The following is a 12348-nucleotide window of genomic DNA, read 5'->3' on the forward strand; positions in this document are numbered from 1 at the left end:
TCTCTGCCTGTATGCTACTTCCCATTTGTTACATATACTGTAATACCTGTTTTATCTGTTTATATATATATATATATATATATATATATATATATTTCCTAGCAAGTACCCTCCTTTTCCCAGGGTTCATAAAGTTAGAGTTCAAAGTTAAAAATAAATTTTTGAACGTGCAGAAGCGCTACGCTGACAAAGACAAAAACAGGTAATTAGTATTCCTTCAGTCATCCATAAAAACCGTCGTAAAGATGTGTTTCTGCCACTGTGACGGTAAACTTGGATTTGAACCGTTCTCTGAATAAAAGCTCCACTTTTACAAGTGGACTCTGATCCTGCCTTCTTAGAAAAGTCACATTGTATCTGTCCACACGGCTGTCGGCTCTGTTTGTGTAGCCTCACCAAAGCTTTGCCACCACTGAGTCAGGATAATACAGACAACAAGGCTTCTGATATGAACCTAATCCACAGCCTGTCAAAACACAAGGAGCCCAGCATCAAAAAAAGTGCACCACAATGCGCCCTAACGTCAGACTCCTTTGGAGGCTGAGCAGATGCAGGTCCACAAGCTCAATACCAGCAAATCATACATATTTCAGTCTTGACACTCAAGCTCCAGCCATGATGGCCTTTAAATCACCCACGACTGATGTCATGTTTTACCACTTCCATAAATAAGTTAAGCATTAAAAAAAAGAAAAAGAAAATCATCAATATATGATGTAACCTAAGAGCCCGGAGCTTTCTTTTCTGGAACCAGCCAGACATTTTGCTTAATTATTCACACTGAAGTGTTTATTACGAGGGACTGCTTGCTTAGTCATTATTAATGGCTACAATTAGTTAAATAAGTATGTGTAAAACGGAGGAACAACTGAGACTTTAAGTGCCCGGTGCCTCGGCCTCATTAAAAAAAAATGCACGCTCATCGAACGCCTAAACAAAGAAAAAAGACAAAATAACAGAACTGAGCATTTGTTAAATTAATTTATTAAAAAGAAGCAAAAAAATGTAACTTCAATGTAAAATGAACAAGTGCTTGAATATTTCTCAGATGTAACAAGGCAAACCAAACTTTAGAAATGTAAAATAATAAGAATCTCCAAATAGTTTCTTTGAATGCCTCGTAAAAATGTTTTCTTAATGCCCAGTTCTTTCAAAAATGACACATTTCAATCAATCTGTGATATAAATAAGACCAAAGGGAACTGATGTAATTTTACACCTTTGACTCTTAAATCAGACTCAACTCAGTTCACTTCACACAATCTCTTTAACTCTTCAACGTGACAAAGTTATTAAACACTGAAGATTGCATTGCTTGACTAAACCTCTATCCAAATTAATAACTCTGACAGAACCATAAAATAATGATATATTTGAAGTCTTCTTCTCTGTATCATTTTAAACCACTTTAAAACCAATAAAGTCAGGAAATCCCCGACTAAGAGGCCCACCTAAAAACTACGGACCAGGACTATGAACTTTTACCTTCATTTTACACTCACACACATATAATTCTCATTATGTAGTATTATCACTCGAGGAGCACCGATTTTCTTACTTTTGGGAGATCGGACGAAACTAGGATAAAATCGGTGGAAAAGATCTGCTTCTCCACAAAGGTCTGAAAATCAGCCCCCATCCCCTTTTGCTCTGCTGTGAGCACAACCCAATGTTCAGTTAAAACAAGTTTGTCTTGTTTCAAAGGGTTCAGTCTTTTTCACTAAAGGTCAGACTTTTCAAACATCAGTGATCGGCCAGAAAACTGCAATCCGTGCACCTCTATCAATCCAAAAACAGAAATGGTTCATCTTGTTGTAAACTGATTTCTTATGCAGAGGCTGTAAGCCTTCATCAGTTCTGCAAACTTTCATCTTATTTCAAACACATAAAAAAGGGGGTAACTCTTGCAACATTTGCACCTATATTACAGTTTAGATGTAGAAATGGCCACTAAACTAATCACTGCCTATTCCATGCTTTTACCATCTTTATAAAGGACATTTTCATTTGGTGGGTGTAAGGAAGCTGCGTAACTGATATCATTTGCTGTAACACCCCCCGTTCAAAAAGTGACACCAAAGACACAAATAAGGCAGTGAGAAAAAAAAATGGACACTTGTTTAGAGGACATACTGTGTGGGAAGATTTCTATTCTATTTGGACAATTAATGAGTCGAGTCTTTTTATTACCTTATGAATAGACAGTTAAGCCACCATATTGTTGCCACCTGCTCAGCGGGTTCGAATGTTATCAGTCCATTAAATGGACATTATTATCGGTTGTCAGTCCCATAGAATGGCTTCAGACTGTCCCGACAGTGCCCCCTAGTGGGTTACCAGTGCCATATATGTTGGAATGCAACAATCTGCTACCACCGGAGTCCGGTCTACTTTATCGTAGCCCATGTCATTTTCTCTAAAATTAACCTTAGCGGTTTTATGCCTCATATTACAACCCATTCTCACTCCCAAGTCGTCACATATTGGCGCTTTTCCAAGGTTCCCTCTGCGTCCGATTTTGACGCATCGGGTACCCCCTCGCGTCAGTTATTGACGAGATGGGGCGGAATCCGTTGTCATAATTTCAGAAAGTGTAGAAAATGCACCAAAACTACCATCCCAAAGCCTAAAATTACCTTTATTCACTGTAGACATGCTGTCCCTGACCCTAGTACCTAAAATTAACCATTTTTAGAAATCGTAGGAAATTCACGTGAACTACGTGTTCCAAAGCCTAAAATTACCTAATATTCGCCCTAGACATCCTATCCCTGACCCCACTACCTAAAATTAACCATTAACCCTTATCCCTAATATTAACCACGGACCCCAACTCAAAGACCCGAATATTTTGCGTCCCATCGCGTCAAACCTGGATGCTGAGGGAACACGGAAATGCCTGGTGCGTCAAAAACTGACACGGCAGTTGTACCAGACGCATCAAAATAAGACGCAACGGGAACCTTGAAAAAGCGTCGATATGTGACGAGTCAGGAGTGAGAATGTGTTACATATTAACTAGATTGCATAAAAACCCTTAGTGGCTTTATGCCTCTACTAACCAGCAGACAGTCTGAAGCCATTCTATGGGACTGATAATGGCTAATAACGTCCATTAAATGGATGATAACATCCGAAGCGGGCGACCTATTATGTTGGAAAGTAAAACTAAACCTTTGAGTTGAATGTTGTGGAGGATAAAAAAAATGGATGTCCAGCTGCCAACGACTGGATTTCTTTCAGCCGCAGAGCGACGGAATCAGACAGAATCAGAAAATGGAGTGACCTTTTTTCTTATAGACTCAAAAAATTGCTACTGTTGTTTCTTTTTTTGTTTGTTTGTATGTTTGTGTCTTGTGGAAAATGAATTGGTGTTGCAACGTAACTCAGCTTAGAGGTCGCAGTGTGATTATTTGGTGGGATCTGCTTATGCTCACCGCACTCGCTAAGTTGCACAGACAAGCAATTTTGACCTTTGTTCACCCCAGCAGATCTTCACACATGGACCATTTATGGGAACCTGACCCCGTCCCAAACAAACCGAACCCTATTTTTGCTCACGACCCGTAAACCCTGGCCTCTGCAACTCAGCAGTATTAGGAAAGCACGGCGCTTCAAATGCTCGATCCTCTAAATCCAGTGAAGTGACAGTAGTTCCACAGTGTTCACAGAGTGTCTGCAGAGTAAACAAAGACTAAAGAGGGCTCTGAAGCAAATGAAAGTAGTTTTTAGATGTCAAATTATTTTCTTACCTAATAACAACGGTGCCAACACATTACCTCCTATTCCTAATCCACCAGCATTGTTCTTTTACTGTTTAAACATCTATAAATGTACCTTTAATTGGAATATTTAGTTCACTCGCTCTCCCTGCCCCCCTCCCATCCCTGTCAGTGAGAAAAAGGCTGGTCTTAGGGAGAGGGGTCTTCCGATACGAAACCGGAACAAAAACGAGTGGCCACCCCGGGCTCATAAATGTAGTATCTGGTGAGCTGTGTGCAAACGGGGCTTAGCATAATTCAGAAATACCAGACAGTGTGCGCTGCGGTGCACTTCTAAATCCTCAAAGCAGCTTTCTCCCCCTCCCGTGCCCCTCTTTACCGTCTTCAAATAAACATTTCTGCACAAACAGGAATCCTGCCACATCCAGCCGATTTCCTGAGAAAAACAACATACTAGGCCGCCTGAAGACAGGTTTTTTTTTTTTTTTTTTGGTTGTTTTAGGAGGGGTGGACTCGTTTATTAGAGCAGGATGCAAATAGCACACAGGATAAATCCAGCATTTGGTTTGTCGGAAGCAGAACATTTAAATGTTGGTTTATTCTACTTTTTCTAGAACTATGATGGTGTTAGCCAAGGCTGGCCGCTGTCAACGTGAGTCCATTGGAAAGGGTTTTACTTTGCTGACGTTTTGAAGGTTTTTGGTGGGTTTCTGCTTAATTTTGTTTCAGGCATTTTACCAGTTTTAAGTCACTTCATATAGTTTCGCTAATTGACTGTGTAATTCTGATGTGCTTTTTTGGAGACGATCGACGCAGTGTTGCTGTGTTTCTGTATACAGTTTGCTGTATGAAGCAGCAACACACATTCAGTGACTGTCAGTAAAAAACACTTGTATGACTTCTGTCACACATAAAAGCTGCCCTCAGCTGACAGTACGGGACACCTATTGATCCAAACTTTAGCATTTTGGCCACAAACACAAAACTTTAAGCCAAGTGAGATTAAATCCCATTGATATTAGGAGAAAACTAACACCTATTCGGCAAATAATAAGCATGAAAAAAAGCATTGAGCAACACATAATCAAACGAGATTGTGATGAATTTAAAACATGTTGTTTTGTTGTCACGTCAATGATGAAGGACATTAGTGTTTTCAATATCTTGGACCTTCACATGTTTGGGTCTATATTTTTTTAGGGATGTCCCAATCCAGATTTTTGACCTTCTGATATAATCCGATTTTTTTTTTTATGATTAGTCTTTCCGATACCAATCTGAAAGCATTATTTCTTTATTTCTTTCCAAGTGACAAGATTGGTAGTATTAAAGCGAGCCCTGCTGTTCCCACCACGAGAAACATCCAGTTTGCAGATTTTGCAAGATGCAGTTTCAGCATCATTAGCTGCGTTTCCACTGACCACGAAAATGTGCAAATTAGAATTTTGAAAATAAATTTCCTCAATGGAAACACGTCAATTTCGAAAAAAATTACGTTTTCGACAAAATGTTTTGCGCTAGGAAGAGGTGGTTTTTCGGCAGTATCGAAATTGGTGTTTTTCGCAAAACTGCAATGGAAACACTTTTTTCGCATCACGGGAATCACGTGATCAACAACTGGCTGTTTCTACTGTCGAAAAAGACGACGAAGAAGACAACAGGAAGTAGAAGTAGTAGTAATATTACAGAAGTAGTAAAAGAAAGTAGTAAACTCACCGACTACAATTTCCCAAAAACACAGCATACGTAGCCGCTCCCAAATAGGGAATTGTCTCTGGAAAGCCTCGATAAAAGACGCCAACGTCTCCTCTGATGATGAGCGCTAGTGTCACGGTAGCAATATGCTATGTGTTTACATCCATTGCTGCCATGTTTGTAATGACTTATCGCGAGAACAAACGTATTCACGCGTGACTTTAAAAGCATTTCTTACTTAACAGAAACACCGCAGTTGCGAAACTGTGTTTTTTTTTTTTACATTAACAGAATATCAACAAAGTTTTGAGCACATTTGCAATGGAAACGCAGACAGTGTTTTCCATTGAAAAGTGTTCCCACTCTGTGGACATGGTTGCATACTTGTGTGCGTCTTTAATTGTTAACGGCAGTTGTAAAGCACGACGATGCTGAAAACTGTCGCGAAACTGGATCGACCCGATCACATGACTAAATCCGATTCTACCCGATTTTCCGAAAATGGCCATATCTGCCACCGATACCGATACCGAGTATCTGATCGGGACATCCCTAATTTTTTTTATTGGTAGAACCTGCTGTGTGGGTTTGAACAACATCCTGGTATGAGTGGAGGTTGGGGTATGTTTTATACACAAACTGCTCAAAGTGTTTCCAGTCTAGATGATGTCACTGCTAAGAAAGAGGATATATCACAACGTATATGTTAGTCAAGCTAAAATATATTAAATTATGATGTAAAAGTTCATTTAAACCACAGAGGTTTTTTTTGAGCAATCAAGGTTTAGGGGTATCCTACAGGCATGGTGCATCCTCTAAATAACATTAAACTATTAGCCAACACCCAAAACTACTAAATTACTTAAAGTTTCAAGGATAAAAATCGTGTAAATATCAAAAGGTTTTGGGTTAACTTGCAATAATGACTTGCAAATGTAATTTCACAACAAGTGAGCCAAACAAAAGCTCTCGTCTTGTTATTGACTGCACTGTGAAAGCTTTTGATTAAATCACCCTGTTTGTTGTGTTTATGATAAGGTGAAGAGAGGAGACAGGCAGAGATATCAGCAGCACAGTTCAACAAACAATGGAGAAGAATGAGAAAATAAATAAATAAAAGAGTCACCAGACTGTCAGGGTTTGTTTACGCCTCCTTACCTGGATGTCTTGCAGAAGCTGCACGCACCGATCTCTGACGTCTTCAAAAGGACACCGTTTGGAGAGCATGAGAAGGTGAACCAGGATGTCGTTCAGGTCGCTGTTTGGAGGGTTTCCTGAGGACAAGGGGGCCATGGCTGTCATAGGATCGATGGCTTCCACCTTCCTCATGACCTCCTGGCAGGTGGTCTCCAACGCTTCGGCCCTGGAGCCGGGGTCTCGGCTGCACAGCCCGTCCCATCTCCCCACAGCGTTCTGGTCCTGCACCTCCATCGCTTTACGTAAGGCTTGTGCTTGTGTGTTACAAAAAGCTGCAAACACACAATAAGATGTTTAATCTCACAGTGCTCATAAAAAATCGTGTGCATTAAACGAGTAACAACAAAACATCCTCTTGCAAAATAAAATGCAATGGAATATGTAGACGAAGGTGAAAATCCGATTGAAAATATGTTCTACATTTTTTGTGGTAAATGGATATTTGCTTTAAAAAGTGATGTCACAGACAAGTGGTGCAAAAATCCCTTTTTATCTTTTTCATAACAAAGATTCTAGATAAATCTAACCCAAAATAGAACACGCCAAAAATAGATGACATTACTAATAATAAGGTGACAGAGACTTCTAATTTTACATGTAATAACCAGTAAAAATAAAGTGGATTTTAATTGTGCCAGTAATTCATTGATAATGCCTTTGTTGTAATGTTTGTTCTGTTATCAACTTCCAAGAATAACAAAACAGGTTAGAAACGTGACCTGTTTTTTTACAGGCTTATAAACACCATTTTAGAGGAAGGATGTTAGCTAATAATTCCTGCCTTTTTTTATTTTAAAGAACATTAAAGCTCGACATTAGTGTGAAGTCCATTCATCCGCTTCTCTCTCTCATGTCTTTTCCAGCGATCGTTAAAGACACCCGTAAGTCGAACGGCGGCGAAATTTACATTTTCATACATAAAACCTTCACTGGAAGCATAAAAACCAATAACATTTACTCACTTTGTCCACATTCTTCGGTGCGGGTTTTCCGCTACTGAACCCCAGCCCTCCGCACTGACAGACACCAGGGAAATGATAAGGGATAGCAACTTGAGGGGAGGTGATTTGATTGACCTGGGATTTTAACCAATGAGCGAAGTCTAAATCCATTTGGGGTGGGCACGATAAGATTTTGACAGACGATTGGTTAATCTAGAAACGATCAGTTCGTGCGGGAATGAATTATGGGAAATGTAGTCTTTTTATTCAAAATTTTGCTTTAAGAAAAAGACTGTATGACTACGTTTCCCAGCATACATTTCGAAGGGAGCAAGCGCCCCACGCACCCCCCCCCTTGTTTATCAAAAAAATTCAGGCAGGCAGAAAAACAGAGAGGAGAAGAAAGGAAGGTGCAAATACTGTACATTTCCATTTACTCCCCGTTTAAACATATGCATTTACTAACTAATATGGACAAACTGATTTTAATAGCGAGTTATTAAAACTAAACTGCGAGAACATTAAAAAATGAATTTATTTGCATGCATTTAAATGGTCATGATTGCATAACATTACAAAACATAAATCAATATGTGCATAAATCATGTGTGAAACTTTGTGCTGAATATATTACTTGCATATCACTAATCACGTGATGTAATTTTTATTTGTTTATTTTTTTTTACCTTTCTTTTATCTTGCTAGAAGAATGACGTTGAGCAGAGTCGGAACGAAAGTGAGGAGAGCGGGAATATGGAGGGAAATTTAAAAGTGCGGACTCATGACAATTGCTAGCTATTAATGGCTAACTTCTGTTGAAAGGCATTTTTAACGAAAATGTGCAAATAATTTCAGGAATTGTTTCAAAACTTTCAACTTTATTATTGGTATAAAATGGAAACACAAAACGAGCAGGTAATATTTGCTTATTAACTGTGTTGTGTTCTTATTTGTCGTTGTTTAATTATTTGTAAACAGACGTTAGTTTAAATGAGTAGCAAACGAGGCTTTTCTTATTTGATTGTTTTGCATGTTTGCTTACCAACGTAAGTTTATTATGAAGTTTATTCACAAAATGACGAGTTATGAAAAGTGCATATATATATTTGTGATAATAAATTACGTAAAGTTTATTTTTTGTTCGTAGGCTTAAAATGGTAAACTTGATCTGCAAAATGTAAACACTAATTAAAACACATTTTACAATGGATAACGTTTTAGAAAAACTAGACTTCACATAAATTTGACAGAATGATTTTCCTCGAAGCTCTAGCATTTCAAAAATCATAAGCTTTGTAGAAAAAAATACAGTGTAAAAACAAAATTATGTATGTAAGAAATGTTACAAAACAAAAAACATTGCAGCAATTGTGTTACAAAAATAAAGCAAAAATACTGAAATACCAGATTATAACTTGGCCTGTAGAAAACCTTTTTGTATACATTTTCTTGATGCTTTATTTTTATACGTTTTTAATCATAAAACTAGACATTGGTTGTAACTTTTTCTGTATTTCTAATGGATTGTCCTCACATGTAGAATTTAGATTCACCCTCCAAAAACAGTTACGTTGGGAGCTACTACCAGCCTCCAGACAGGATATCATTAGTGTCAAGACAGCTGGAGTTTCCTGCTCAGTCGTCCTCCAACGTGGACCAGACTGCCAGCCTTTTGTCTCAGACTGCACGTAATATCGACAGCAAAGGTGCTGCACAACTTCTTTCTATTCACCCTTATTTTCTATGCCTTATTCTATTATAATAATGTTTACTTTCCTGTAACTCTCCTCCTCAGCTGTTGTAGATGCATTGAAAACCCTCCAGGAGAAAATCAAAAGGCTTGAGCTGGAAAGAAAACAGGCAGAGAATAGTTACCTTCAGTTCTCCCGTGATGCTCAGAAGCACCAGCAGGTCGCAGCTTCAGCGTCAGCCAGCTTATCTGGAACAGATGATTCAGCCAGGAAGGGTAAGTGATGAGACTGCACCTCTGTGGGACCTTATTTGATGTTGCGAGCACATTTTCAGTAGTTTGTTGTGCTTCTTGCAGAGTTGGACCTGAAGCTGCAGACGGCAGAGGCCCGCTGTAAAGTTCTGGAAAAGCAGCTGGACTACATGAGGAAAATGGTTGAAAATGTCAAGAAGGAGAGAAATGTTCTGATGGAAAGTGAGGTAGAGTATTGAAACTCAGAATTAAATTCAAGCTAACCCTATACGAGAAAAATTAAAATTTTAGTCGCCCTTCTATCCAGTGATTGCAACTAAACTTTCTTTTATGTTTTACTTGTCTCTAGGTTGCATTGCACAGCAAACAAAAAGGCAGCTCAAATAGCCAGATTCAGAGAGAGAAGCTGGAAAGGCTTGAGGCTGAATATTTTAAATTAAGCAGAACCCAAACACTTGCAGAGGTAACATATTCTTTACTCATTTATTAATAGTACTACGTATCATAATGATCCTTTTTGGTAATATTCCAGCCACGGTAACAAGTGATCCCTTCTGCAGGGGTCACCACAGGGGCACCCAAAAGAAAAAAAATGTAAAAAAATATCTGAAGTTTCTTAGGAACCGTTTCTTACTTTTGTTGTGTTGGATGCTTTCAGACGAAGCTTGCCATTTTGGAGCAGAAGCTGCTTAAAGAAGAGCACGAGCGTAAACTTGTTCAGGAGAAAGCAGAAGAGGTTAGTCCTCATTACGTTCATTTACAGCTCGTCGCAACAAGTCTAAATTTTTACGTTTCTGTAAAGCATGTAAAATGTAACAAGAATTAAAATAATATATTATACCAGGGGTGTCAAACTCATTTTCACCGAGGGCCACGTGAGCGTTATGGTGGCCCTCGAAGGGCCACTTGTAATAAACTTCGACGTTTCATGTTTAACTTTTACTAAACAGTGTTTTAACATGCAATACCGATAAGAACTAAGTGTATGACTGACTAAATCGAAATAAATACAGAAATACTATTTAGTTTATGGTTGATGCTGACATTAAGCAGCTTATTTTCAGACATTAATACTGTGCTATCCAACTAAATTGCTCAATTACTTACAGCCAACAGCTCAGACAGGAATTTATTAAATTTATTTTTATTTTGTTGCATTTAATCTTAAATTTAAAGTTTACCATTGATAAAAGAAACAAATTTCATGCTAAGTAAAAAAATTAATTGGGGGGGGGGCACCCGAGAGTGTATTATACTAACAAGGGGATTTCGAAACATCTATTAGCTAAAACCTTTCCATATAGGTGAAGATCAATTGAAGATGGTGACTAAATATAGCATTTAACAGGATATTTGATAATGTTTGTGCAGTCTAACATTGTGTTCAGAAATTTATGGTAGTTTTTTTTTAATCATAGTTATTTATTGTCAATATTGAATGTCATTCTTCAAAGTATCCAGAAGCATTTCTCAGAGATTTTAACTGTGCTATACCGTTACATCCGCAGCTGCAGAGGGAGTTGGATAGCAACCTTCGAATGGTTGTGCCACTTACTGAAGAAATGAAGCCAAAGAAGAAAACTAAAAAGACAGTTAGGATATATTTTTTATGTTTATTAACAGCTGGTTTTTAGATCGTATATCTAAATGACATCTGAATTTTCTTTTTTTTTTAAACAGAAATCTTTGAAACAGAGCGAGCTGCCTTCAGGCAGCCTGAGGCACACAAGAATGCCTTTTATTGCAGGAACCGTAAGTCATTTCTAACGTTGCACAATTTATTGCTCTTTTTGAAAAACTTTGACTGACTTCATTTCTTTTTATACGTCTTAGTCGACGAGTCCGAGCCATTCTGTTCACGCCAACGTTCAAAGCGTCCTCCATATGATGAAGCACCACCAGCCGCAGCTGTGTGAGAGAGTGGGCGCCCTGCACAGGTCTGGATGTGGAGCCAAGAAAAGCCTCCAGAAGGACTTTTCTGCATCTTCACCTGCTTCCCAGCAGCCCGTCAGTCCATCTGCTGATCAGTCGCTGAGTTTGCTGTCCGACCTGCTCCTGGCTCTGCAGGATGAACTCGGACAGATGAGCTTGTGAGTGACTCTTATTTTTGTCGTTTGATTGTAAAAAAATAAATAAAAGCATTTCGACATGTGTCAGTATTTGTAAATGAAAGTGTTTTTCAGTGAGCATCAGGAGTTGGAGCACCAGATAGAAGCAGCACAAGAGAAGCAGCAGAAGAAGGACCTGCAGCGGGAGTTGGAAAGGCTGGTCGCCAGGATGGCGGAGAAGGAAGCTCAGATCACGAAGCTCCGCAAACACCAGGAAACGGTATTTGTGCTTTTATTTAGTGCAGCAACAGAACTTTTTAAAAATATCTAATGCCTCAAAAGCATTCTCAAGTTTAGATGCATCTTTGAAATGTTGATTCAGCAGTTTTGTTCTAACAAAAGAGTGCATAAATTTGTTTCATAACTTTTTGTTATGTCCCTGTAAGATTCCAGGTATGAATGCAAATTTTATCTGGGATTGAAGGATCTTTTTTTTTTATTATTCTCTCCTTTTGGTGGGCTCTACCCAGATCCCAACTAACATACAAAACATGCAGATAAAACCAGGAGGGAATAAAGCAGGAAATCCTTTGGAGACTCTACAGACCAGCAGTTTTGTTTGTGAATATATTTAGCTCAAAGATTTTCTCTCTGCCTGTATGCTACTTCCCATTTGTTACATATACTGTAATACCTGTTTTATCTGTTTATATATATATATATATATATATATATATATATATTTCCTAGCAAGTACCCTCCTTTTCCCAGGGTTCATAAAGTTAGAGTTCAAAGTTAAAAAT

At 38.5% G+C, this 12348-nt stretch overlaps 2 protein-coding genes across 2 annotated transcripts in view; one reads left to right on the forward strand and one right to left on the reverse strand.

Annotated features, from left to right (window-relative positions):
- Positions 1-6575: 6575 nt before the first annotated feature.
- sesn1 (sestrin 1) lies at positions 6576-7656 on the reverse strand (the record flags this gene model as incomplete). The annotated part of the gene is given in 2 exon segments (XM_014010016.1): positions 6576-6886; positions 7577-7656. A coding segment is annotated over 1 exon segment (273 nt), but the record flags the coding sequence as incomplete, so codon positions are not given.
- The window catches only part of cep57l1 (centrosomal protein 57, like 1), a 6869-nt gene continuing 2131 nt past the window's right edge, over positions 7611-12348 (forward strand). The window contains exons 1-10 of the mRNA XM_014010017.1: positions 7611-8470; positions 9096-9261; positions 9351-9521; positions 9603-9724; positions 9847-9960; positions 10156-10233; positions 11006-11089; positions 11178-11249; positions 11331-11587; positions 11681-11825. Coding sequence (XP_013865471.1) covers positions 8450-8470; positions 9096-9261; positions 9351-9521; positions 9603-9724; positions 9847-9960; positions 10156-10233; positions 11006-11089; positions 11178-11249; positions 11331-11587; positions 11681-11825 — 1230 coding nt within the window. The 5' untranslated portion in view covers positions 7611-8449. The remainder of the gene's footprint in view (positions 8471-9095; positions 9262-9350; positions 9522-9602; positions 9725-9846; positions 9961-10155; positions 10234-11005; positions 11090-11177; positions 11250-11330; positions 11588-11680; positions 11826-12348) is intronic.

Source organism: Austrofundulus limnaeus, unplaced genomic scaffold (genome assembly GCF_001266775.1).
Source record: "Austrofundulus limnaeus strain Quisiro unplaced genomic scaffold, Austrofundulus_limnaeus-1.0 Scaffold64, whole genome shotgun sequence".
Classification (NCBI taxonomy): domain Eukaryota; kingdom Metazoa; phylum Chordata; class Actinopteri; order Cyprinodontiformes; family Rivulidae; genus Austrofundulus; species Austrofundulus limnaeus.